The sequence below is a fragment of the Halichoeres trimaculatus genome, unplaced genomic scaffold, assembly GCF_033239565.1.
Source record: "Halichoeres trimaculatus isolate MK-OKI-2021-1 unplaced genomic scaffold, fHalTri1.1 fHalTri1_scaffold_15, whole genome shotgun sequence".
Lineage (NCBI taxonomy): Eukaryota > Metazoa > Chordata > Actinopteri > Labriformes > Labridae > Halichoeres > Halichoeres trimaculatus.
In genome coordinates, this window is record NW_027437193.1 from 34,339,478 (window position 1) to 34,365,491 (window position 26,014).

The 26,014-nt window shown below is 43.9% G+C and overlaps 1 protein-coding gene and 1 long non-coding RNA gene across 3 annotated transcripts; one reads left to right on the top strand and one right to left on the bottom strand.

Annotated features, from left to right (window-relative positions):
- Positions 1 to 3,592: 3,592 nt before the first annotated feature.
- cahz (carbonic anhydrase) lies at positions 3,593 to 13,527 on the top strand. Of its 2 annotated transcripts, XM_074688843.1 has the most exons (8): positions 3,593 to 3,621; positions 4,945 to 5,225; positions 6,052 to 6,249; positions 6,659 to 6,777; positions 7,302 to 7,394; positions 7,551 to 7,613; positions 7,815 to 7,970; positions 12,104 to 13,527. In XM_074688843.1, the coding sequence occupies exons 2-8, from the start codon at positions 5,192 to 5,194 to the stop codon at positions 12,221 to 12,223; spliced, it is 783 nt and encodes a 260-aa protein (XP_074544944.1). In that variant the 5' UTR covers positions 3,593 to 3,621; positions 4,945 to 5,191; the 3' UTR covers positions 12,224 to 13,527. The 2 variants fall into 2 exon arrangements, with proteins under 2 accessions (XP_074544944.1, XP_074544943.1); XM_074688842.1 differs by lacking the exon at positions 3,593 to 3,621 and having other exon boundaries at positions 4,855 to 5,225.
- An 8,105-nt stretch (positions 13,528 to 21,632) lies between these two features.
- On the bottom strand, positions 21,633 to 22,404 carry LOC141803822 (uncharacterized). Its single transcript, XR_012599610.1, has 3 exons — positions 22,300 to 22,404; positions 22,110 to 22,223; positions 21,633 to 22,019 (listed from the first exon to the last, which is right to left on the bottom strand). It is a non-coding gene; the product is annotated as an uncharacterized LOC141803822 (long non-coding RNA).
- Positions 22,405 to 26,014: the final 3,610 nt, after the last annotated feature.

A 26,014-nucleotide genomic window follows, 5' to 3' on the forward strand; every position in this document is an offset into this window, starting at 1 on the left:
CCCCTAATGAGATCAGCATCATGCTGGTAAACCCAAATCTCAAAACCCAAATATGAAACAACCAGCCAATCAATCATCTTATGGATTTCTCAGATCCCCTTTCCCTTACTATAGTTCCAGTCTACAAATTAAAATTGTCCAAGCCATTGCTATGCAAAAAGACACGAAGGCCATTAAACGGATTACATGTATGTATAAGTACTAGAAACAGAAATTGACAGAAGTAATGTTTATGTATTGCTGTCATTGTAGATATATACAATCTGATTACAACAATCCTAGTTTTTACTTGTATCAATGGCTCATTATTATCTCATCACACAGCCATAATATACAGGCCCTTTGTGAATGTTCAATATTAAAATGAATAACATTTCATGTGAAATGTTTGTTTTAAATCTAGCATTCAAAATGTAAAAGAAATCATACTTAAAGGATGAACTCTGAACAAATCTTTAAAGGTTCCCTGATATACAAGATATGCATCCTGATTCTACCACAGTAACCCAACCTGTTAATTGAACAACTTTACCGGTCTCAGAATTTGATGATTTTTTTCCCACTTTGAGAATATATGTGTGGCCAAATAATTTGTAAGTATTTTAGGTGTACAGCAACTGTAAGTTGGTCAGACACATCTCTGAAGAATTGAATTTGTTGAAAAAAATCATGAAAAAAAAAAATTTTTTTTCCAGTAACTAACTTCTTTCAATTGTTAGCTTTACATTTGATTTTAAAAGATGCACTAGACTTCAGTGAAGGTGATTTGACCCAATTTGATGATTTATTATTTGTGTTTGAGTAAGTTTTGGGGTAAAGTGTGCACCCTGGCTCACACCTATGGCAATGATCATAAAATAGGTCATAGTACAGGCCCTGGATGACTTTTGGATTTTCCCAAGGTATATTCTTGGGAGTCTGTGGGTGTACTACAAATACCACACAATAAACTAAAAAAAAAATTGAGCTGTGGGCAATATTACATGTATTGTGAAAGAGGTCCTTTGTATATATATATATATATATATATATATATATATATATATATATATATATATATATATATATATATATATATATATATATATATATATATTAGGGCTGTAATTTTAACACTTTAATTAGATTAATTAGTTACACCGCAAATTAACGTGTCATAAAAATGAACGCAGATTAATCTGGATCCCAAACCCGCGAGGCGTTCAAAGACGCACTTATTTTCAAATGTCTAGCATTTACAAACCGTTTGTCCTACATGAAAAAAGTGGTGTTCTCGTCAGATTTTCAAATTTCCGACGGTCCCTGAATGTATCACATCTAGCAACATGCTTTGAACCGGGGGTAGAGAGAGCGCTGTTAAAGGATAAGTTCGGTTTATACAGCTTTTACATTGTTTATAGAATGAAATCGGACAAAATACTCACCAAGAAGGCTTACCTGATCCAAGCAGTGGTTCGGGAGATATTTAGATCCAAAACCGTGCAGCGGACGTCAGTATAATGGGATCCATCAGGGGGGGGCATAGAGAGCGCCATTCCTAAAACTGCGCAGTGCTCTCTGGAGCACTGACTCCTTTCATTGAGGGGCAAGCGTAAACAAAGTCTTCGTCAGTTCAGAGGTCAGTACAGCCACACAGCACTGTCTGGAGAGACACAGACTGCAGCAGAGGACTATCTCGGAGCCGACCATGATGGAATATTGGTGAAAAACACAAGTTTTTGGACGATTAATGCCGTTTTAAGGAGCAACGCTGTCTATGCCCCGATGGATCCCATCATACGGACGTCCACTGCACGATTTTGGATCTAAATATCTCCCGAAGCACTGCTTGGATCAGGAAAGCCTTCTGGGTGAGTATTTTGTTCTACTTCATTCTATAAACAATGTAAAAGCTGTATAAACCGAACTTATCCTTTAAGGGGACTGCCGTCCACATCTCGTTTATTCACACGTCCTTTTTGAAAATCTACAGAAAATCAACCGTTTGCTCTAGCTCAATTCTGTAAAAAACAGGTAATTTTACACTCTCTACTGCATCAAACAAGCCCTGAATGATCGAAAAATGTCTTTTATTTAAATCTAAAGAATTCTTTGAAAACTTCCTTCCATCTTCCTGGTGTCATGTTTCAGCTTGGGGCTGCTCTGCACCAGTGAGCAACAGTTTGTGTTCAGAGCATGTTAAACTGAGAATACTTCACTTTTCTTTGATCCAAGACTTGAAAAAAGTGTTTTGTACATAGTTTCTCACAGTTTTTAGCCTTTAGCCCTGGTTCTCCTGACCTCATAGAAGTATAGAAGTTCATATTGCAGTGAAAATTGAGTCCACATCGAGTAAAAATGTGACAGAAGCAAAAAACGGTCCTAAAAATCAAATCAGGACTTTGTAGATTTTGTAAAGATAGAACCATTACACTTTTGTCATTTGTTCCTTATGCCTCAGGGTACCTAAAAATGTGTCGTATATATTCCCACCTTATTTTCAAATGTCTTTTAATGTAATTTTAATGTCCTGGAATTCATATTCTTTATTTTGGGACCTTAAGCAGATATGAGATTAAAATGCGATTAATTAGATTAATTAATTACAAATCCTGTAATTAATTAGATTATCTTTTTAATCACCTGACAGCACTAATATATATATATATATATATATATATATATATATATATATATATATATATATATATATATATATATATATATATATATATATATCTGTGTGTGTGTATATATATATATATATATATATATATATATATATATATATATATATATATATATATATATATGTGGGGCAGTGCCCTAGCTCCCTCTATTGGCCAGTTGCCACTAATTCTAATTTCTATTTTTCTATTTTGTTATTGCACTTTGTTTGTTGTGCAGCTTCTGTGACACAAACATATTCCATTCTATTCTATTCTATTCTTTTCCATCCTATATCATTTTTTTCTATTTAACAAGTGGTGTGATGCTGCAGTAAAATATATTTCCTTGTGTTTTTTTTTCTTTATAAAGGTTGATATTAGAGCAAGGCTATTGTGTACTGTATTCTGTTCTTGATTTACAACTTATTAAAAGAAGAAGAAGAAGAAGATGAAGGAGAGAAAAAAAAAACATTTCTCCACAGTGGTGGTTTAGAAAACCTTTTTGCTGTCTCTGAAGATCCCCCTTCTCTTCTGATTGGTCAGCCCTCTGGAGGCCAGTTGGGGGCTGAGCTATGGGCAGAACTTGGTGATTGAGACCCCAACCCCCCGTTGCGTGTGATGAAGAGATCTGGTGCTGTTGTAAGACAGATCATTTGATCAGTTTACAGATTCAGGGATTTCTAAAACATGGGAGTATGTAAAGGTTTGAAAACCTGAACATCAAGCTTTGTTATTTTGTATACATGTTTAAAAAACAGGAACGCGGGCTGCCCCTCTGTGACAGGACAATTCTCTTCCCAATAAACATGTAATAAATAGACAAAATTAGCTTACTTTCTGATATTTTGACAGCTGTAACATAAAACAGCCTGTATTTGTTGTTAGCTGTGTGCAGTGCATCATATTATAAACCAGTAGTTCCTGCTCTGTTACCATGGAAACAGCCAACTGAAGAGACCCGAAGAACTGAGCGGTAAGAAAAGGCTTTCTTTCATTTCTCTGTTTCTTTGTGTGTGTGTGTGTGTGTGTGTGTGTGTGTGTGTGTGTGTGTGTGTGTGTGTGTGTGTGTGTGTGTGTGTGTGTGTGTGTGTGTGTGTTAAAGGATGTAAATGGGAAGACTCAATGTGCAGCCTCACAGAGCTGCAGCCAAGATGGGCTCTGATGGGTGCTCAACAGCACATGCTACATGCTACAGACAGAGAGTGGTGTTGAATGCTGGGCTTGTCTCAGTGCAAAGGAAGGAGCCCAGACCACCCTGTTTTGGGGACCTCCACCTGCTGGTTTTGTCCACAGGACACTACTTTGCAGTACATACTTGTCAGCTGTATTTGGAGGACCCTTTATCTCACCACTCCTTTGGTCTTCAAATGCAGCCTTCAGAGCCTCTGAATCAAGACTAGACTGTATTATGACTGGACGTAGTCACGGCATTACCTGTCTGTTTCTGAAAGAAGTGCTGATGCCAGTCGTTGGTGGGATCCATGTTAGATATGACACGGGCTCTGAGTCTCCTCACCAACAGTTAGAGAGCACCTGCCTGTCACTCAGCTGAGCTCTGCCTCCAGTAGTCACTTGATGAACTGCAGGTTTTTACACTTCCGCACAGGCTTCATGTTCTTGAGGTTGGTACTTGGGGCAAACAGAACATTTGCAGAGGCACCCTTAATCCCCCACCCTTCCTTCCACAAGACTTCCTTTTTCCAGTGTCTGCAGCCAGGGCGTTAGGGAAATATGGAAGAGAAATACATTTACAGATCAGTATGGTATGTGGAGCAGAGCAGTTGTGGTATGGCAGTCTGGAATGATCCAGAATGCAAAACAGGACTCTCCTGAGAGCAGTCTAGGTTGAAGGATTCTTCTCCTGCCTCCTAGAGGTTTAGTGCAGCCCTGCAGGGAACCGCGGGCATGCACATACCGTCCGTGCTGCATGCATCCGTCAGAGCAGAGCTGCTCCGTCAGAGACCGGATCCCCGGATCAGGTGATGCTGGCATGAGATGGAAAGAAAACGTCGAGCTCAGGATATTGCGATAAAATCCGCTGAACGGTTCGGTCCATATGGACCAGCAGAGCGGCTCTGAACACTGAACCTTTGCTCCTTATGTTACACACACACACACACACACACACACACACACACACACACACACACACACACACACACACACACACACACACACACACACACACACACACACAAACAAAGGGGGGGGGGATGATTTTGCGCACACCATCTGGGAGAGGAGGACAGGCTTAGGGATACACTGCGATCAAGCTGCCTGTGATTTTTCTGAGCAGCAGCAGGAGTGAGGGGTCAAGGAGAGGAGAAAGGACACAGCACCGTCCTCCCGCCCTGGCCGCTCCGCTCAGGCTCCGCTTTGGAAGCCAAACCCACCGGTGACACAGAGATATAAAGCCCCGGGGCGGCGTGAGAGCGCGAATCTGCAGATCAGCATCCTCCGGATCCTCTCACACCTCCAGACCCGCTCCCTGACTCGGATTACCGTTTGTGGTGTCAGCGGGACAGCAGGCAGACCAAGCAGCCATGGCTCACGGATGGGGATACGGACCGAGTAACGGTGAGCCTCTCTCAGCATCTCCCAGCATCCAGCTGCCTGCTTCAGGTGCTAGGTTGTCCCTGTCCCTGTTCCCATGTAACAGGTCAGGAACATGCTGCCCCTCCGCTGTGCTGTATCAGCATCAACCAACAGCATTATTATTATTATTATTATTATTATTATTATTATTATTATTATTATTATTATTATTATTAAAGCTTTAGATTCAGTAACAGCTCATTTATAACCACCTCCAGTTCGAAGGTTTGACTCTTCAGCTCATCCGGTTTAATTTTTTATATTTTTTTTATTTTATAATTTAAGTTATTTTTTCAGTAGCTTTCTTTTCTTTAGAAAATAATGTTTGAGTCAAATTAAGGAATAGATTGTGAATTAATTCTCATAGGTGCTGTATGAAATAATTTCCTCGGTGTAAGACCCCAAAGAGGACACATCCAAACAAAAGTAACCATATCTACCAGTATCTAATGTAGGGTATTGTGGTTTTAACTCAGTATGCCCCAGAGAAATAAAGCAATAAGAGTAAAAAAAAAAAACAATCTTATTTTCAGGAATCTACTGATCTATTACTCATCTGATCTCCCTCTTTGAAATTTTCTGACGCATCTTTGAATAACTTAATAATACTTTTCCTGCAAGAAAATGAAAATGGTTTCCTGTTTGTCTCCAGAGTTTCTTTAAATGAAGAGAAAAATATTTTTTTCTGCTCACTGAGTCTTAGATTGTCTCATTACTCTGTAAGTTACCATGAAAATGAAGGAACAGTAAAGTAATGGAAAAACACAGATAGATCCTAACTTTTTTTCAATGTGACATTTAATTTTAGGACCCGACAGATGGGGAGAGGATTTTCCCGTAGCTAATGGACCAAGACAGTCTCCCATCAACATCGTCCCCAGAGAGGCCCAGTACGACGCCTCTCTGAAGGCTCTGAAGCTCCGCTACGACCCGTCCAACTCCAGGGGCATCCTGAACAACGGACACTCCTTCCAGGTGGACTTTGTTGATGACACAGACAGCTCCAGTGAGTCCAGATCAGCTTCTTTAATGACACAGAACCACAGAAAACTTTTCTGATCTGTGATTGTAGAAAAACTGTGATGGACAGTCAGAAAGTTCCAGAACGTGTCTCTATCAGAGCGTCTGCTTCAAGCCTCCACCCTGCTGTCTGTTCAGCCACTGATAAGAGCCTCTGATGGTGTCAGCGCTCAGTTACTCTCACACTCACGTTCAGCAGTCATCCAGCTCTTTCTCAATAAAAACTAATCCTTGAAATGAAATGTTGGTTGGTGAAGAAACATCTGAGATAAACACACACACAGACCGTCAGTCACCCAGGAGCAGTAATCCTGACCTTCACTGAGGTGTGTTGTGTGTAAACTTGTTGGATGTTGTGAGAGCATCTCTGATAGTCTGCTGTGTTTCCTCTCCAGCTCTGACCGGGGGCCCGATTTCTGGAGTGTACCGCCTGAAGCAGTTTCATTTCCACTGGGGGGCAAGTGACGACAGAGGCTCAGAGCACACCGTCAACGGCATCAAGTTCCCCTGTGAGGTACTCAGATAAACAGACTCACAGACAGGAGCTTTTAATGGTTTACTGCAGCTCATCAACACGTCTGACAGGTTTACAGTCAGGCAGAGGCTCCTGCTGTGAGTTAGGTTCAGTTCAAGGGACTCAGGACCCCCCTTTACAAGACCCCGAAGCAATACTATGTCCATTTAGAGAAGAGGCATCACTTATTTCAGAGCACACACTTACCTGATGATGAATGAAAGAGCTGTAAAACAACCAAAGTTCAAAGATATGAAGCCAGTGACTTCAGCTTGTCTTTACCGTTGACTTCACTGAGAATATTAAAGCCCAATTCAGGTTTTGAGTCAGGTCTGCTCTCAAAGAGATGACAGAAACCACCACTATATGTTTTTAATTCTGACTTTGAGTTGTTCAGAAAGGTTTAAGATTAATTAAAGTCAACAGTCTCTATAATCACAGTCTGGTCTACGTTATTTTACCTGTTTGACTAAATGACACCTGGTCTGTCCGTCCATTCAAAGCCAGACTCTGTTTGTCTCCAGCTTCACCTGGTGCACTGGAACACAAAGTACCCCAGCTTTGGAGAGGCAGCCAGTCAGCCTGATGGACTGGCCGTGGTCGGGGTCTTCTTGAAGGTAAATTCTCAGAGATTTCAGGTGAAAGTTTATCTTGTGTGTTCACCAACCCGTTAAAGGCCAGGTAACTTCAGGTGAAATGCCAGACTGCTGGAACAAACAACCTGACCTTGAAGTGCTGTGGGTCTAATCGCCTGTATCTGTGTCATCCTGCAGATTGGTGCTGCCAACCCCAGGCTGCAGAAGGTTCTGGATGCTTTGGATGCCATCAAGTCTAAGGTACAAACAGAGATAACCAAAGACAGTTTACATGGACTATGTTTGTTCAGCACCGTCTCCACTCCAGTGCACTGAGTTCAGACCATGAGGGATTGAACTAGAAGGGGAAATTAGCGCCTGAGGTTTTTGTCATTAATGATCAGAAACAGCTGTTCACTCTCTGTCTTCCTGTTGTCACTCCCTCCGTCCTCCATCCTGCAGGGAAAACAAACAACCTTTGCAAACTTTGACGCAAAGACTCTGCTTCCTACATCCCTGGATTACTGGACCTACGATGGCTCCCTGACCACTCCCCCTCTGTTGGAGAGTGTCACCTGGATTGTCCTGAAGGAGCCAATCAGCGTTAGCCCTGCACAGGTACGAACATGACTCACACTCACAGAAGCACACAGAGGCACAGATCCCAACACCAAACCTGTTCACTTTACTGGCCAATGGAAATCAAATGGATAGGGTTGGAAAAGGTTTGTTTGCTTTACTGTTCTGTCAGAATTAGCCAACAACTAATAGCTAACAGCTAACAGCTTGTGCAGAGTGGATCAAGTTGTAGTCAGATCAACCTTTATATTCTGGAGTACACTAAAAGGCATCTCACGTTAAAGAAGTTTTTAATTTACCCTACCATAAGGGCATGAAAAACTAAAATACAACTTTGATGGTAAAAAAGGAAAATATGAATAATGAGTGGGTACAAGAGTGCCAAGAAACCATAAATAGAAAGGTAAAATCAAATACATGAAAATGAATAGATAAATAAGTAAACAAATGGACACACATGCTTGACTTAGTTTTCACATCAGGAGTGCAGCCAAGCTTACAGGAAGTGATGTTTGATTCTGTGTCTAGTGTTTGAAAATAGGAAATTTAGAGTGTGATTCATGTCTGAGGAAAGTGGAACATAAAGCTGAACTATAGATAGAGGGTCAAACATCAGCTGAGCCAAAGGCAGTGCGGATAAAGCGCTATGAAACATTTAATATGGCTTTGTAGGTCATAAGGGTGATTCATCATACATAAATATATACATCTCTATGTGTCCATACCAAGTGGCTGAGAGAAATGTAGCTGGTACAGAAGTGCTGCGTGCAGTTCCTCAAGTGTCCACTTGAGGCTGGAACCAGAAGTACCAGAAACCACACAAAAACTAAAAAACAAACTCGTTCATAGCCCGATAGAGGAGGGGGTTAGCTATAACCCAGTAGTGTAGGAGATATTAAGATTACAAGTTTTTAAGCATTATTACAGGAAGACCCAATGGTCAGGCAGGCACGCTAAAGCTGCTAGCATCAAGGATCTGAGCCCGCCTCATTTCTGATGCTTTGGCCCTGTCTCCACCACCCTGTTTTCGGTTTGTCTTGATATGGTGTACATCTTGTAGCGCTTCCCCTTGACTGAAACCAGGACAGGTCCCCAAATTACAGACTCGTACCGTCCAGGTACCGTACCGATCTAAGCTGGAAGCACTGCAGTCTATTGATTGGTCAAAAGAGTCGTCACTTCCGTGCGACAGTAGTAATAAAGAACAACACATAACCTTGCCATCTGTAAATCTCTGTGGCTGTGGAAACTCAAACAGGATAAGGCTTTACTGATCCAGTCCGTACCAAACCGTGCTCATACACTTTGAGAAATGTGATGTAATCATGTGTCATCTTCTGTGAGTTTAAGCACTGGCTGTGCCCCCAGACGACTCCATCTTCAAGTGTTTTTAAGCGCCATGTGCTCACTGTAGACTTAACATTTTCACCCATGACCTTTATGAAGGTTGTTTCCAATGAAGGCCAGACAGGACATCTCTGAGGTCCAGAGCACATGAGGCCAGATTATGAGGGAGAACAGGGTGTGTCTGAGCCTGGGCTGGCCTGTGTTTCTCTCAGATTACTCAGACTGCCTGTATCTCCTGTGGCCAGTTTGCACACCGTCTCTTTACATAATTTATGTTGCCGGTCTATATCCTGATGTGACGTAGAGCCACATGGAGAAGGTGACCAGAGAGTCCCTCTCTGAGGATCTGAAATCCAGCTTGCCTCCCAACAGAAAGAGAAATCTTTTACAGGGTTTAAAGAGGTGTAACTCCTACTTAACAATAGTGAAGATAGCAAAATAACTGTGACTTAATCCTTACTGACAGCGGTCCACAGAAAACTAATTTAGGATTTCTTTTTCCTAAATAAAGACAAAAACATCATCAATAAATGTTTTCATGTTTAACATTTGTTGATGACTTCATCACATTTCTTTTATTGGAGTCAATGTGACCTTCAGCTACACAACTTAAAGCAGGATCACTGGTGTAGCCGGTTCAATTGGAATACTAACAGCACCACTGGAATGCACCAAGTGAGTCAAACTGTCTGAAATATGCTTTGTTTAATAGCAGATCATTAATGTATCACAGAGTAAACAGTGTTCAGAGCGCTGTAGGCTGTGTGGACGGCTGCACCCTGCAGCACCGTGTGCACATCAGAGATAACCAGCTGAACAGGGTGGAGGTGGACCCACAGCTGAACTGGACCAAGTGAAGCGTCTGACAGCGTGAAGGCTCTCTGCTGATGGTAGCTAATCCTTTAAGCTCATGTTTACCTCTGTTTACCTCAGGGACTGTGTGCAAGTTCAGGTAGCTCTGCTGTTTTGCTGGTCTGGTCCCTCCTCTGCAGTTTGCCATCTGAGGATACAAGAGCTCCTGGGAATGTTGCATCAGTCTGGTTTCTAGGCAACAAGCTCTCTGTTTCAGAAAAAAACTTCTCTGGCCTCAGGGTTTGTTGTTTTTATTTTTTCTGGTTTTACTCAACCTCGGAATAGCATGTGTTTCCAGAGTGCTCTACATCAAAGGTTCCCATTCTTTTCAGCCCACAATCCCCAAAATAGCCATGCCAGAAACTGGTGACCCCCTGCAGTAGTAATACAGTTATGGGCCAATCCAAAAACAGAACAAAATGAACAAAGAAGACCTTCAACAGAAAAGAGTCTTCATTTAGCTGATCTGCTGAAAATCAGAATACCTATGTGCACGTTACTGTGTTTCCTCTATCAACCTGCCTCCACTGATACCGATATTTAATGGTTTAGAATAGAATAGAATAGAATAGAATAGAATAGAATAGAATAGAATAGAATGCACTTCATTAATCCCCAAAGAGAAATTCAGAGTCACAGCAGTAATACAAGAAAGTATAGAGTGCAAATATTCAGGACTATAAAAATACAGGCAGCAGTAGCTCAGCCCTTATGGCAGGGTGCTCCAACTCCTACCCTGGAGGGCCGAGAGGCTGCAGGATTTCTTTCCAACCAAAAACTACACCAGCTGATTTCACTGATTACCTCACTTTCAAACAGAGAACAGGGACTTATCAGTGAAATCAGCTGGTGTAGTTTTCGGTTGGAAAGAAATCCTGCAGCCTCTCGGCCCTCAAGGGTAGGAGTTGGAGATCCCTGCCTTAGGGATTTGGCTTTGTAACCAGAGGGTTGCTGGTTCAAGTCCCAGCAAAGATTGGTAATTGAGCTGATGGCTGTGGTGGTGTTAGCAAAATTTCCTGAGCACAGTCAAGGTGCCCTTTGAGCAAGGCAGCCCCCCAACAACTGCTTATTGTTGTACACCACTTTGGACAAAACCATGTTCTTAGTGAAATTGTAATAGAATAATATAATAATAATGTTGACTCAAAAAAAAATGTTTATCAAAGACAGCTTGTCCATCATTGTCCAGTCAGCCAGTCTCCACCTCCACAGGGTTCAGGACTGAGCTTCTTCAACAGTCTGTTCAGTCTCTGTCTCCTGGATCCTGTCTGCCCACAGCAGGTGAAGTTCTTCCAATGTGGTGTTGGTGTCTGGTGTTAGCTCTGTTAGCCATGTCTGTGAATAGCATGATGCTACTCTGCTTTCTGGTATTCCCTCTGTTACTAGGTTAGCATGGCATCTTATTGGAGATAGGTCTTAGATTCTCCATTACAGTGGATGAAAGGACATCTCTTCTTAGCTCTCAACCCAGCAACACCACGTTGTCCTCACCTCCTCTTCCTCAGCCTGCAGGGAACATTGGACCTAGCACCAGTTAGCATTGAGATGCTTTGGGCTGCTAACAGCTGAAATCTCTTGTGTAAACAATGTAAGCTCACACAAGAGCAAAAAAAGCAAAAACATCACACATTGCAACCAGTTTGGTGTCAATGGCCAAGAAATGAGGCGAAAAAGTAACAGGCTCATGGAGATTACTAAAAAGATAAGAAAGAATGTTTCTCCAAGTACCAATGAAAGGATGCATCTCCTTCAAACTGTGAGCTATCCAAACAAAGTGAAACTGATCTTTTATAAAGCTTCTGTGCTTCATCAGAGGTAAGTTCGATATTTAGGGCAGCCCCCTGTTTCTGATGAAGTAAAACTGACGTCTCAGTCACACACGGCTCATTCCCTGATTCACGCCTCTTAAATCAAACCCTTTTCTCCTCTCTCCTCCCTCCTCTGTCCTCCCTCTTCTCTCCTCTCTCCTTCAGATGGCCATGTTTCGAAGCCTCCTGTTCTCTGGAGATGGAGAGGCTCCATGCTGCATGGTGGACAACTACAGGCCTCCCCAGCCCCTGAAGGGCCGGCAGGTCCGCGCCTCCTTCAAATAAACCTCCAGAGTCCTCCTGCCGTCCCCTATCTCTTAGCTTCCTGCTTTCTTTGTTCTCCAGACTCAGTTTTTCTTTGCTTAAACTAAAAACATATGCTTTAACTTCTTTTAACTTCTTTGCTAAAGACAGTCTAGGTGTGGCGTACATTTGAGAATTTAAAAATTGATATTCTTGAGATATAAACTTTTAATCATTTCATGTCAAGATGAACTTTTAACCAGGACTTATTCTGTTGTAAGCTAAACTTTAGGTACCTATTAACCTTTGAGGCTAATCTGTGCCAACTCAACCTCACACAGCCTCTGCTCAGAGCATCTTTGCAAAAGTTCAGGGAAGTACAATTTATTTTAGAAATAAGTCTTTCTTTATCTTTAAAAAGTATAAATGTGTTTTGCCTTGTTTAAATGAATCCCTGCTCAACCTCTTAGAGCTCCTGTCTATGCATCTCCTGAACACTGTGCCACAGACAGCTGCCCAGGCTGTGGCCCATGTTCTGCTCAGGCTGTGGCCCGTGTTCTGCCCAGGCTGTGGCCCGTGTTCTGCTCAGGCTGTGGCCCGTGTTCTGCCCAGGCTGTGGCCCGTGTTCTGCTCAGGCTTTGACCCGTGTTCTGCTCAGTGGCTCCTTCTATCAGTTTGGTTTTATGAATATCCAGTTGGACTCGTTGGCCTCCACTCAGCAGCTGACGTTTCTATGCAAGTAGACCTTTGGACTCCCCTGGTGATGGCAATGCTGTTGAAGGGTCCGGTGTGTGGTGGAGCAGTCTTTTGTTCAGCAGGTTGCTCAGCGGGAGGTCGTGTTAACGAAAGTGTTTAAAGGAAAATGTGTTTCGTGTGTTCCCACTCTCAACCTGTCAAACATGGCAGCTTGGTGGATAACTCACATCTAGCAGGTCAGGTAAAGATACTTTGACGCCTCAAGGCGTGTAGCGTCTGACCAAGCTGCTGCGTGAGTTGAGAGTGGGAACTTTTCCATTAGTTCTGGGTGCAGAGAGCGTTTTTGTTGTGTCTCTGAGTTTTAAAGCTGTTTGAAGTGAACTGCCTATCACCTCAGTGCATTATAGACTGACGTCAGAGAGGATTCTTGTTTGAAAGACTTGATCATTTATTCAGAAAAGACCACCGCAATGTAACTTTTTAGCTTTTGTATCAACACTGATAATAATCATATTTAAGATAAGATGCTGTTAGACTGTGGCTGTGAGGGAAACAGCAGTAACTCTTTAAAGCGTGTCACAGTATGAATCTACAGTTTTGTGTGAACAAATGAAATGAATGGAACTTGAATTTTGACAATAAAAACTCTGAGCTGAACGATGTGTCAAACGTCTCCTCTTCTTACCTCCATGGTTACCTGTGTCTGGACACCCTGAGGTGTGTTTACAGGAAGTGATGGGGTCAGTTTTGTATCACAGCACCTTCAGATAAGAAATGAACAAAGTTAGCATGCCAAGTCCATAACTTGTCCTACATGATAGTGAAGCTCTCCTGAAAAACCCCAGCCCATTTCTCTTTAGAAAATCTTTCAAGCTCCTCCAGATCTGATGCTCCTCTGGCCTGGACCCTGGTCTTCAGTTCAGACCCTCTTTCAGGTTTCCAATGGGATTCAAGTCCAGGCTTTGTGCAGGCCAGTCAGTAAAGTTCACTTAGGTAATCTGGAGCTAATTTTTCACCAGGGGCCACATATGTGGCTTGTTGTCATGTTGTCTTTCGTCACAATTTAACCTTCAACCTTGAGGAGGTTTCCAGTTAGAGCAAAGAGCACTAGTTTGGTCTCAACTGACCAGAGAACCTGCTTCCAGTCTGCAGAATCCACTTCCAGGTGGTCCTGAGCATCCTCCAGTCTGCTGGCTTAAAGCTCTCTTTATCCCACTTCTGTGGAAGTGGAGTTTCTCTTGACCTGCATCCTCCACAGCAGTCCATTTCTGGGAAATCAGGGCTCTAGTGACAGTCTCCTTTGACACTTTGACACTTCCTGACTCGGCTAAGTCCTGAACTGGTGTAGTTTGGTAGTTGCTCTGGGCTCTGTAGAGGTACACTTCTCACTGTCTCTTTGAAGGGATCCTTCTTACTCCACTTCAGTCAGAAGAAACTTTTACACCAGAAAGAGCCATAAATAGATTCACTGTCATAAATGCAAAATTTAGATTTTGGTGGTTAGACCCCATTAAGCTTTTAGAATTATAACTGTAGGTGGGAGGGGGGAGGTTCTTAGTAAGCGTTCATACTTCAATTTTATACATATCTTTAATTTCACATTATACTGCTGCTTCCATTTTGGTCTTTCTTATTTCTTACAATCTGTAATTTGTTTTCAACACCAGATTTCCTTTAATGAGGGTGAACTGGACACTACTGTTCAAAGGTTTTATAAATCCAGTTCACGTCAAGAATCTATGGTTTTTTATATATGATCAGTTTTCTATAATAGGTGGTGTGTTTTATGGAGCAGTGCAGCAACTTTTGGGGACTGAGTGGAATTGGCTATAGCAATGACGTTACATAACGCTGTTGGCCAGTTTGTTGGCCGTGCTTTGTCTACCAGCAGGTCTTTGTTGGAGTTTTCATCATCCAAACCATTAACTGGAGGGCCTTTGTTGGACACTTGGCCATTACACAACGTGTCTGTTTCTCTCAGTAGACGGGGGGGTCAGAACTACAGACGAATTCAAACAGAATTACAGCCTGCATGCTGAGTTCCTCCACCAAACAGTCAAACATCCACCTTAGAGTGAAAACATATCCAGGAAAAAAAGGCAACAGGCTTCAACAAAAAAACACATCCATGCCCCTTTTCTATCCACGGACAGAACCTTCAAACTGCCCAGTATGTGCAACACAATCACTGACACAGCCCAAAGAGTTAGATTAATGATTATCCTCAGAAAACATCATCAGCATCACCAGTTTGAATTTGAATTATTTCATTTTTATACAGTAGAACAAGGTGTATAATAGTTGGACCCTCTTTACTGTCAGACCTGTCTGGATTCTCGGTGTCATAGATTCAACAAGCTGCCTGACATGACAGCATTACACAGCTGCCAACACTCCACATCCCAAAGGTGCTCTATTGGACTGAGATCTGGGGACTGTAGAGGCCGTTTGAGTACAGGGAACTCGTTGTCATGTTATAGAAAGCAGTCTGAGATGATTCCAGCCTTATGACATGGAGCGTTATCCTGCTGGAAGTAGCCATCAGAAGATGGGTACACTGTGCTCATAAAGGGATGGACATGGTCAGCAACAATACTCAGGTAGGCTGTGGACTTTAAACCATGCTCAGTTGGTACTAAGGGGCCCAAAGTGAGCCAAGAAAATATCCCCCACACCATTATTATTATTATTACCTATTCTGGAATGCACCGCCTGGTGGCTGCAAATTGTAGTAGCTCTGTCTTAACTTTTGTGATTTTTTGTAATATATATGTCTTTTTTTAATACATTAGCTGTCATTTTTGGTTTGCCCAAGAGGATTTCTGACACTGGTTCAGAGGCTGTGCTACATGGGAGATCTTCTGGATATTTTTTGGCTTTTTCAAGACTTGTTATGCTGAATCTCCATGGCAATGAGACTTGTTTACCACCGGGATCAACTGATAATGCTCTCCAAACTCAAGATCATCAGTGAAATATCACCTCAAATCCCAATGGAGTTGTAAAGAAAGAGAAGAGGATGCAGGGCAGGAGGCAGAGAGAAAAATGGTGGAGATTTAAACCGTTTCTTCCAACTGTTGTGATGGGTAACGTAAGATCGCTAGCTAACAAAATTGACAAGCTCCGGGTGCTAACCAGGTCTCAGAAAGAATACAGAGAATGCAGTATTATGTACTTCACTGAGACGTGGTTGCATGAACACATCCCAGACTGCAATGCGTCTGTACACGGCTTCATGACAGTCCGTGCAACAAACAACGCAGTGGAAAGCTAAAGGGAGGTGGAATTGCAGTGCTGGTTAACCAGCGGTGGTGTCACCCTGGACATGTCACGGTTAAGAGAACATCTGCACAAGAAACATTGAACTTCTAGCTGTGAGTTTTCGCCCATATTATTTACCCAGAGAGTTCACATGTGTTATTCTGGTAGTGGTTTCTATAATACCTGGTACCGCCCCAGAGCCTCTGATGTTATTAACTCTGTAATTGCCAGGCTTCAAACACAACATCCAAACGCTTTTGTGGCGATCTCTGGAGATTTTAACAACATCTCCCTCTCTGCAACTCTACCAACATTCCACCAGTTAGTCAGCTGCTCCACCAGAGAAAACAAAACATTGGACTTATTCTATGCAAATATTGAAAATGCATACAGCGCCTCTGCCCTGCCACCTTTAGGAAGATCTGACCATAATCTGGTTCTTCTCACCTCCTCCTACAAGCCCATCGTTCAGCAACAACCAATCATCAGAAAGTCTATTAAAACCTGGTCTAATGAAGCTGAAGATGCTCTGAGAGGGTGCTTTGAGGCTACAGACTGGACTGTCCTCTGTGAACCGCATGGAGACGACATCAACACCTTGACTGAGTGTGTGACAGATTATATAAACTTCTGTGTGGACAGCATCATTCCAACAAGAACAGTGAGGTGCTTCCCCTATAACAAACCCTGGATCACCAGTGACCTGAAAAGGCTGCTGAACATCAAAAAGAAAGCCTTCAGGGATGGAGACAGGGAGTTATTGAAGTCAACACAAAAAAAACTGAAAACACAAATGAAGAAGTGCAAGGAGGACTACAGGAAAAGGTTGGAAAGTCAGCTTCAGCAAAACAACGTGAGGGATGTGTGGTCAGGAATGAAGAAGATCACTGGCTCTAAGATAAAGGGGGGTCAAACTGACGGAGGTCTGGACAAAGCTAATGAACTGAACATGTTCTTCAATAGGTTCAGCTCACCTCCTGCCTGAAACCCAACAGGCCACACACCCTCCCTGAACCCACAGCTTTCCTGTCACTGCCCCACTCTGTCACCCTGCAGCTCAGTCAAGGACATGGTTAAAGTCTCATCTCCATCCAAATCAGGACTTCCTGAAACCTCCGCTGCCTCCTCCTCCACTTTGTCTGTCTCCTGTAATCAAGTCAAGAAACAACTGGAGAAACTGAACCAGAACAAGGCAGCAGGTCTGGATGGTGTCTGTCCCAAATTCTCAAGACCTGCTCGAAACAGTTATGTTCGATTCTTCAGCACCTGTTCAACACCAGCCTGAGTCAGAAAAGAATTCTGGTGCTGTGGAAAACATCCTGTCTTGTTCCAGTGCCTAAAAAACCACAACCGGCTGAACCAAATGACTACAGACCAGTTGCCCTGACATCTCACATCGTGAAAGTCCTGGAGAGACTCCTACTGGCTCACCTCAACAAGCAGGTGAACACCTTTCTAGACCAATTACAGTTTGCATATCGTAATGGGCTTGGGGTTGAAGACGCCATCATCTACCTGCTTCAGAGAGCCCACTCTCATCTGGACCAGTCAGGCAGCACTTTGAGGGTCATGTTCTTTGACTTCTCAAGTGCCTTCAATACGATTCAGCCAGCTCAGCTTTGTGAGAAGCTCCATGGATTCCAGGTGGATACCTCCATAGCCACCTGGATTTATGACTACCTCACAAACAGACCACAGTTTGTGAGACTGAATAGCTGTGTGTCTGAGAAGGTGGTCAGCAGCACTGGAACACCACAAGGAACTGTACTTTCACCATTCCTCTTCACATTGTACACCTCAGACTTCCAGTACAACTCTGAGTCATGTCATCTGCTGAAATACTCTGATGACTCTGCAGTTATTGGGTGTATCAGTGATGGACAGGAAGCAGAGTACAGAGAACTGGTTGGTCAGTTTGTAAAATGGTGCGGTAACAATAATCTCATCTTGAATACCAACAAAACAAAAGAGATGATTGTTGACTTCAAGAGGAACAAGAATACATATAGATGTGTTTCCATCCTGGGAGAGGAGGTGGAGGTGGTGGAGGAATACAAGTACCTTGGAGTTCAGCTGGACAATAGACTTGAGTGGAAATGCAACTCTAAGTACATCTACAAAAAAGGTCTGAGCAGACTCTACTTCTTAAGGAAGCTGAGATCTTTCAACGCCTGTACCAAAATGTTGCACATCTTCTATAAGTGTGTTGTTGAAAGTGAAATCAGCTTTGCAGCGATCTGCTGGGGCAGCAGCATCAGAACCAGACATGAAGAGAATCAACAAACTTATCAAGAAAGCTGCTTCTGTGCTTGGAGTAACTCTGGAGCCGCTGGAGCTGATGGTCCAAAAAAGAATAGTGCACAAGCTGATGAAGATAATGGAGGACTCTTCACACCCTCTCCACAACACGGTGATGAGACAGAAGAGTGTGTTCAGTGAGAGGCTTCTTCAGGTCCGATGTAAGACTGAGAGGTACAGAAGATCATTTCTGCCAGCAGCCATCAGCCTCATGAACAAAGTCCAGAATTAATCATTGTTATTATTATTGTTGTTATCGTTATTATTATTGAACACTATCTGAACTACTACAATCCTGAATTTCCCTTTGGGATGGATAAAGTATTTTTCATTGCATTCCATTACACCAGCAGCAGTAGCCTGCACCGTTGATACAATGACGGATAGATCCATGCTTTCATGTTGTTGACGCCAAATTCTGACCCTACCATCTGAATGTGGAGCAGAAATCCAGACTCATCAGACCAGGCAACGTTTTTCCAATCTTCTATTGTCCAGTTTTGGTGTTGCTGTGTGAACTGTAGCCTCAGTTTCCTGTTCTTAGCTGACAGGAGGGTCACCTGGTGTGGTCTTCTGCTGCTGTAGCCCATCTGCCTCAAGGTTGGACGTGTTGTGTGTTCAGAGATGCTCTTCTGCAGACCTGGGTTGTAACCAGTGGTGATTTGAGTTACTGTTGCCTTTCTATCAGCTCCAACCAGTCTGTCCATTCTCCTCTGACCTCTGGCATCAACAAGGCATTTTGGCCCGCAGAACTGCCGCTCACTGGATATTTTCTCTTTTTGGGACCGTTCTCTGTAAACCCTAGAGATGGTTGTGGGTTAATATCCCAGTAGATCAGCAGTTTCTGAAATACTCAAACCAACAACCATGCCAGGTTCAAAGTCCCTTACATCACCTTTTTTCTTGATTCTGATGCTCGGTCTGAACTTCACCAGCTCTACATGCCTAATAGCTGAAATACACCTGCTACGTCTGCAGTGCGTCTCACGCAAATGGATAAGATAGGTTTTCATTCAAGTCAGTGTGTCAATGCACACTGGATCCATTCTGTTGCAGTCCGTCTGCGTGGTTGGTCCACCATGTCGCAGGTAATATGCAGCCATCCTATTTCTGACGGATGCAGAGCTGTGACGCATAAACTCAGTGTAGGGAAGATCGCATGGGACAGGAAGTCATGACCAGAAAGTACCTAAAAACACCCAGAGACTTTCAAAATAAAACAAACTGTGTCAAAATCAGTCACTTGTCTATGATCACTAACAGACATAATAAAGTAGAGTCAGAGGTTTTAGGGTTTACAGCCCAACATGAATGAAGAGACACTGATCAATGGAGGGGGAAGAGCAGGAGCTCCCCAGTCTGAGACACCAGCTGTCTATCAGTCACCCTGACAGACTGAACACACACCTGGGGTGAGTTGATGAACACAGTCAAGATTTAGCACAACAGAGTCACACTGCAGGCGTATCTGGGGTACCTGAGGCGTTACTGCTGCAGAGTTGCTGTCCTATGATTGCCGGATTACGAGAGTTAAAGAGGTGAACATGAGTGATAACCTTTGGATGATTTTGTGTAACAACAGCTCTTTGTGTGGTCCAGTGTTTGCACCAATAACAGAAAACCCTAAATGTGTAGTGGTGGAGAGTTGGATCAGTTAAGGTCATTGCAGCTGGGTGGGATCTACAGGGCAGTCCTGGCTCTGCGTAAACTCTGATTGGGAGGTGCCACTCTAAAATCCGATGTACTCAGTCTTTACTGTGTTTCCTAAGGGTGGGTGTAAATGTCTTTGCATTTTAGTGTGACACATTGTTGTAATTTTTCCTGTGACTCAACATGTTTAGTCCCAGCATCTGCTGTGATTCCCTGCGGGTCCACACAGCTCCCAGACACAGACTGACCAGTCCATGATGCACCCAGCTCAGAACCCAGCCATGTGGGTCAACAGAACAAAAACACGTGCTTTCTTTAATTTTGCGTTGCGTTGCGTTGCGTTGCGTTGCGTTGCATTGCGTTGCATTGCGTTGCGTTGCATTGCGTTGCATTGCGTTGCGTTGCGTTGTCAATCAATCAATCAATCTTTATTTATAGAGCCCTTTACAGAACCCAAAAGGCCCCCAAAGTGCTTTACACTAGTGTCTAAGGATAAATAAGAACACTATAGATAAAAGCAACATAAAACAATATAGTAGGAACGATACATATGTGGCAACTTGAGGGTAGAGTTGGGATCAATTTTGTTTGATTTTAAATTGTCCTTTGATCTGTAATTACCAGCAACGCCACCTTGGGAATTTCGCCCAAGGAAATAGTTCTACCAATCCAAACAAATTGGACACACAGGTTCGTTCTATTACAATTAGAACACAAGACGTGGTTCCAAATTCCAAAAGATTTCTTTTATTTTTATGAAAGACAGTATAAAAATAGACCATTAAAAGTTTACCAGACACACGGGGAGGGACAACCTTCTTCAGGTGCTGAGACTCATCAACGGTGCAGTGGTTGTGGAACACAAAACGGGATTCCCAGGGAAGAAAAGCACCCCAATCACTCGTGACACACGCAATAACATGCACTCGGTGAAGCAACTCAAATCCAGGGATCACAACACACTATAAGAGGGAACCACCACCAGGACACCAGGAACCACCACCGTCTGCTCTCAGCAACTGAAAAGGTGAAAAACAAAAAGGGAATTAGTGGGTCACACACACACCAAAAGGTACACAAAATTCAACCCAAACTAATATTAATTAAACTAAGTAATAAGGGTGGCAGCCCCCCAAATAACAATGCAAAGTAAACATACGCTGCCAAAACAATGACACTAACTTCAAATCAATATTCAGTTAACTTAAGTTTCCCCCTTATCAAAACAAAGAAATCAAACACACGGAAAATAATTAAATACCAAGAGAAACACAGTAAATCAAAAAGAAATAATTCAAGCTAACTCATGGGAACAAATTCAACCCAAAATATGTTTACCCATGAACTTAAACCGAATCAATCCAAAATATCACATGAAAGGAAAGAATAAGAAATGAAAGAACCCCAAAAAGGAAAAGAAAAGTAAAAAAGGAAAAGAACTAACTATAAACCAAAATAACCCCACTGATCTCAGTCAGTCTTTAAGATTGTATTTAAGAAGCTGATTGGAAGTCAGCTTTACATAAATAAAATATTTGGTCCCGTCTGCCGTGCAGATTTAACAGTTCAGCATTCTTTAAGCTTCCTTGGCAGTGATGGACTCACAGACCTGAGCGGAGTTAGCCGCAGGCCGCTAGCCGTAGCTTCGGCTGCACCTGAGTTCTTAGCCGCAGCAGGAAAGCCGAGGCAAAAAGAGGCAGCTGCTGACACCAAGTCAGAATGGGTGCAGCAGCAGGAACCGAAGCAGAATGGAAGCAGCAGCGAAGCGAGGCCAGCAGCACAGGCAGGATAACCAGTCAAGCAGCACAGGCTAGCAGAGCAGATCAGAGGCCAAACAGGGCAAAGTAGCATCCACGTAGCCACAAGCTACGATGTCCTTACATTAATTTAGCGCCGCTGGAACTCCCCAGCAAAACCCCGGTCCAAACAGCCCCTGTTACAAATAAAGAATTGAATTTAGTAATTCTCGAGGAGCAGTGGAGGAGCAGAGAAAGAACAAAGGCTCGTCATTAGCCGTACATACCAGTCAGGCCCACTGAGAGACCATCCACGAGGGAGAGAGAGAGAAGGAAACGGGAGGAGCGCGTCGTAAAAGGTGCTGTGCGACGGCAACCAGAGCCACGGATCGTACTGGTGTCTAAAATAAGCCCAATGAGGCAAATCAGCATGACACAAAGATAAATGAACATGACTAGCAGCCACTGCTAACATACCTGCACCAGTAACCGCGAGTGGAAGGGAACGGCGGGACCCGGAAGTGACGGGGACGGCCAGAGCAAGAGGGAGGGGGAGGCCGCCAACACTCCCTTTTATAGAGTGCCACCATCAGGTCATTGGCTGACAGTGCAGGTCATAATAAAGCATGGATGAGGCACATCATCCTGCCACACATAAAAAAAGAAAGATACATAAAAATGCAAGGGTGGTGTGCATGAGGGTTCATAAAAGCCATTTGGAAGAGAAAAAACAAGTTAAAAACTGATAAGAGCATGATACCCAAAAGCCTTAGTCAGTGTTAAAAGCCATTCTAAAAAAGTGAGTTTTGAGTTTAGATTTAAAAAGACCAAAGTCTGTGGTTGTGCGGATGTCTTGTGGGCATTCCACAATGAAGGTGCAGCGATAGAAGAGGAACGTTGTGTCATGTCGTGTCATGTCGTGTCATGTCGTGTCCTGTCATGTCGTGACGTGTCGTGTCCCGTCGCGTCCCGTCGTGTCGTGTCGTGTCGTGTCGTGTCGAGTTGCGTTGTGTTTTTGTATTGTGTTGTTGTGTAGGGTGGGTCTGCTCATTGTTATCAGGCTGCTTCCACAGAGCAGGAACAGTTTCTTAGAACAGATAAAGCAGAACTTGTATCAGACACAGAGACTGAGTCACTCTGTCTCTAAAGGAAACACCCTGAAAGACACCTAATTAGAACCCCTCACACCTCACACACACACACACACACACACACACACACACACACAAACACACTCACACTCACACACACACACACACACACACACACACACACACACACTCTCTCTCTCTCTCGCTCTCTCTCTCTCACACACACACACAAACACACACACACACACACACACGCACACACACACACACACACACACACACACACACACACACACACACCTCACACCCTGGAACAGTCAGCTCCAGAGGAGGCAGAAGGAAACCACCCCCTCTCAGTGAAGCCCTTTGATGATGTTGATAAAGTAATATTTTAATACTCTACTCAAGGTGAAACAGAAATATGATTAAAGAAGGTCCAGGTGTGAACCCCCTCAGCTCACTCTGCTCCTGGACCTGATGCCGACTGGACCTGACTCTGACTGGACCTGAGACCAACTGGACCTGAGTCTGACGAACCTAAGACCAACTGGACCTGAGTCTGACTGGAGCTGAGACCAACTGGACCTGAGTCTGACTGAACCTGAGACCAACTGGACCTGAGTGTGACTGAACTTTAGTCTGACTAATCTGAGACCGACAAGACCTTAGACTGACTGGACCTGAGACCGACTGGGCCTTAGTCTGACTGGACCTGAGACCAACATGACCTGAGACTGACTGGCCCTGAGACTGACTGGACCTGAGTCTGACTGCACCTAAGACTGACTGGACCTAAGTCTAATAAGACCTGAGTCTAAAAGGACCTGAGACTGTTAAGGCCTGAGACAGACTGGACCTGAGTCTGACTGGACCTGAAACTTACTGGACCTGAGTTTGATAGGACCTGAGTCTGACTGGACCTGAGACCAGCTAGACCTTAGTCTGTCTGAACCTGAGACCGACTGGACCTGAGACTGACAAGACCTGAGACTGACTGGACCTGAGTCTCACTGGACGTGAGACTAACTGGACTTGAGTCTGACTGGACCTAAGTCTGACTGGACCTGAGTCTGACTGGACCTGAAACTTACTGGACCTGAGTTTGACTGGACCTGAGTCTGACTGGACCTGAGACCAGCTAGACCTTAGTCTGTCTGAACCTGAGACCGACTGGACCTGAGTCCGACTGGACCTGGGACTGACAAGACCTGAGACTGACTGGACCTGAGTCTTACTGGACGTGAGACTAACTGGACTTGAGTCTGACTGGACCTAAGTCTGACTGGACCTAAGTCTGACTGGACCTGAGTCTGACTGCACCTGAGACTGACTGGACCTAAGTCTGATAAATCCTGAAGCTGGCTTGACCTGAGTCTGACTGGACCTGAGTTTGAGAGGACCTGAGTCTGACTGGACCTAAGTCTGATAGGACCTGAGTCTGACTGGACCTGAGTCTGACTGGACCTGAGTCTGACTGCACCTGAGTCTGACTGGACCTGAGTCTGACTGGACCTAAGTCTGATAAATCCTGAAGCTGGCTTGACCTGAGTCTGACTGGACCTGAGTTTGAGAGGACCTGAGTCTGACTGGACCTAAGTCTGACTGCACCGGAGACTGACTGGACCTGAGTTTGATAGGACCTGAGTCTGACTGGACCTGAGTCTGACTTAGGTTGGACTTAGACTGGACTCATGCTGGACTCAGACTAAGACTGGACTCAGGCTGGACTCAGTCTGGACTTATGCTGGACTAAGGCTGGGAAGGCTGGACTCAGTCTGGACCAGACTGTACTTAAGGTGGACTCAGGCTGGACTCAGGCTGGACTCAGTCTAGACCAGACTGTACTTAAGGTGGACTCAGGATGGACTCAGGCTGGACTAAGTCTGGACTCAGTCTGGACCATACTGTACTTAAGGTGGACTCAGACTGGACTCAGTCTGGACTCAGGCTGGACTTAGTCTGGACTCAGTCTGGACTCAGGCTGGACTAAGGCTAGACAGTTTGAACCTGCTGAGGATGAATGGGGGCTGGCTGCAGGCCAGAGGGCTGGTGGCCCCCAGAGAGGATCCAAAGCTTTCTATTGGGTTATGGAAGAGACTTAAGAACTGATCAGGACTTCATGTAGTCCCCTTTTCAGTGGAAATTTAGAAGGCTCCAGATGGATTTGTGGTCCAGAGCAAGCCTTGTGCGATCCAGCCTGATCTCAAATTATTGTATCAGTTAATGGAAAATTGTAAAAATAGTTTGGCTTGTGTTTATTGCCATCAATTTTGTTTTTACCGTGTTCAGGATCAAGTCAGTCCTGATCCTCTGTGTCCTGATCCTCTGTGTCCTGATCCTCTGAGTCCTGATCCTCTGAGTCCTCTGCCTCCAGTTTGGAGGTTCAGTGAGAGGAAGCTGCAGAAATGACAAACAACACTACGCTGGCTTCAAAGGCATGGGTCTGTGTGTGTGTGTGTGTGTGTGTGTGTGTGTGTGTGTGTGTGTGTGTGTGTGTGTGTGTGTGTGTGTGTGTGTGTGTGTGTGTGTGTGTGTGTGTGTGTGTGTGTGTGTGTGAGTTAGTGAGTGAGTGTGATGAATGAGGCTTTGATGAATCTTCATTGTCTCTGATTCTCAGAGAGTAGGTCAGAGTAGGTCATGGTTTCGGGGGGGGGGGGGTTCTGACACTGGGAGGGTGACTGTGGAGGTTGTGTTGTGATAATAAACATGCTGTTTGTTAATCTGCTGCTCTGCAGATCCAGTTCAGTGATAGAAGGATGCATGACTAAGCCCCAGTGTTAACTGCAAATATTACATAATCTGATCTGAAGACCCACCCCCACCACCACCACCACCTCCTCTCTAACTGCCCCTCCCCCACCCCAAGGTTACATACAAAGTTAATTTTTCTGCAGCAGAGCGACAGGAGTAACCATGGCAGCTGCACATTCACATCATGAAAAATAGAGAAGGTTGTGTGCAGCTCTCAGAGACGTTTTCAGGCTGATAAACTGCTGTGTGACAGCTCCTGCTCCGGGGAGCACACCTGGATTATTCAGCTCAGGTCCTTTAGGAATAAATCAGTTTACAACATTCAGCAGAGCTCGTTTAGATGTGTGCAT

What these genes read in the sequence shown, in the direction of transcription:
- cahz (XM_074688843.1), top strand. Translation starts at nt 5,192, where the DNA reads ATGGCTCACGGATGGGGATACGGACCGAGTAACG. An exon ending in GGGATACGGACCGAGTAACG is followed by an intron (nt 5,226 to 6,051) that starts GTGAGCCTCTCT and finishes ATTTAATTTTAG; the next exon opens with GACCCGACAGATGGGGAGAG. An exon ending in GCATCAAGTTCCCCTGTGAG is followed by an intron (nt 6,778 to 7,301) that starts GTACTCAGATAA and finishes GTTTGTCTCCAG; the next exon opens with CTTCACCTGGTGCACTGGAA.